Below are 1,577 nucleotides of genomic sequence, written 5' to 3'. Positions count from 1 at the left end.
CGTCTGGCAGACAACCGTCACCCCTTTCAGAAAGTGCCAAACTGGCAGCTGTGACCAAAGCGACACGGAATATATGCCCACTCAAACTGCTACGACTTATATATCAGCTACATATATTTATAAACTTCACCGTGGCCCCGCCTTTCCGTGCACGGCCCAATGGTTGCGCGCCGTGACAACTGCAAATTTAGCTCCGCCTCCCGACCGGCAGTATTTAAGACCGGGAGCCATCGGTGCAATCAGTTCAACTCGAAACGGCAACGCAGTCAGAAGCGTCAACTCCACTTCTGCGATCGGGTAACTGACATAGTTTCCGCAAGCCTCCAGCGAACGCATCTTCCGCAACCCAGCAACCGGCCGAGCCAGTCGATCCTACCGGCACACGCAGCGCCGCATCACCGCCCAGACCGGGACAGCCAGTGCTTGAATATTATACGTATATTCTGTGTTCTGTATATTGACTTTAAACTTTTCAATATATACAATCATACAGTTTCGTGTGGTTTGTCTATTGAAGTATTGACGACAATCCCACAACATCTAACCCATAACAGCTGCTCTGTACATATTTCTTCTCTACATACTTCATAATCTTAGGAATTGTTAAGTTCATAATGCAGGGACCTTCCTGAGAAACCTGTGGTCCCTGTGGAAGTACACACAGAACATATCTGGTCTTTATGGAACCTAAGCACTCATTACTGTGTTCACACATGCCCATCATGACTTTGCATCGTAACACAAACAAACCCAGTCTAAAACCCCATAATTGTATCTATAAACACAATCCATCTTCACAATTGTCTCCCAAGTGGTCTCCTTTCAGATTTTCTGTCAAAATCTTTGTACGCATTTCTCATTCACACATGTGTACTATATGACCTACCCATATCACTCTCCTTGAATTGATCCCTCTCCAATATAATATAGCAAACTCTGATAATATGAAGAACCATGTACACTCCCCAGATGGATGATGGAAACTAAAGTAAGTTTGGTATGAAACATTGACAGATAATAAAATTCTTCTGCACACACAAGCACAAAACACTTACCATCCTTTCTCTCACAGCAGGGAATATTTCTTCAGCTCTTTGTAGCAGAATTCTTGGCATTGAGAATGTAGAATCTTCCATAGCCTCAAAACATTTTCTTATCACACGTTTTGTGGGATTAAAATGAGCTGATTTACTACAATCCTAGTGATGTAGCATCACATTTCTAACAGGCGTACTAGTATCTAGCCGCGAATATTTGCCCAAGTCTGTAAGGAAACATGCTAATAATTGTGTATAAAAACACAGTGATGTTGCTTTCTTTGTTCTCACAGTAGAGACCGCATAGACTACAAAGCTTATGGTCTTATCATACGTTGTGTAGTCTTTGACAGATTGTTGCTCAGCTTCGAACGTCTCCAACGTTTCGAAGGCAGCTGGTTCACCCATTCTGAGTGAACCTCTTTCTTCCAAAAAGCCGGTAGCAAGCTACCAGACTGCACGGAGTTACATCTTAGAAACAGCAAACCTACTCTACAGATTTACATCGTGGTGAAGCAAAATAGTATTCGCTATGCATTT

General features: G+C 42.9%; 1 protein-coding gene across 1 annotated transcript in view; it reads right to left on the bottom strand.

The window, feature by feature from the left end:
- LOC111874582 (gastrula zinc finger protein XlCGF52.1-like) overlaps window positions 1-1,278 on the bottom strand; it is a 22,185-nt gene extending 20,907 nt beyond the window's left edge. Inside the window, exon 1 of the mRNA XM_023870195.2 lies at window positions 1,056-1,278. Coding sequence (XP_023725963.1) covers window positions 1,056-1,136 — 81 coding nt within the window. The 5' untranslated portion in view covers window positions 1,137-1,278. The remainder of the gene's footprint in view (window positions 1-1,055) is intronic.
- Window positions 1,279-1,577: the final 299 nt, after the last annotated feature.

Source organism: Cryptotermes secundus, unplaced genomic scaffold (genome assembly GCF_002891405.2).
Source record: "Cryptotermes secundus unplaced genomic scaffold, Csec_1.0 scaffold1296, whole genome shotgun sequence".
Taxonomy (NCBI): Eukaryota; Metazoa; Arthropoda; class Insecta; order Blattodea; family Kalotermitidae; genus Cryptotermes; species Cryptotermes secundus.
Note: the sequence above shows the minus strand (reverse complement) of the source record. Positions and strands in the feature narration are given on the sequence as shown.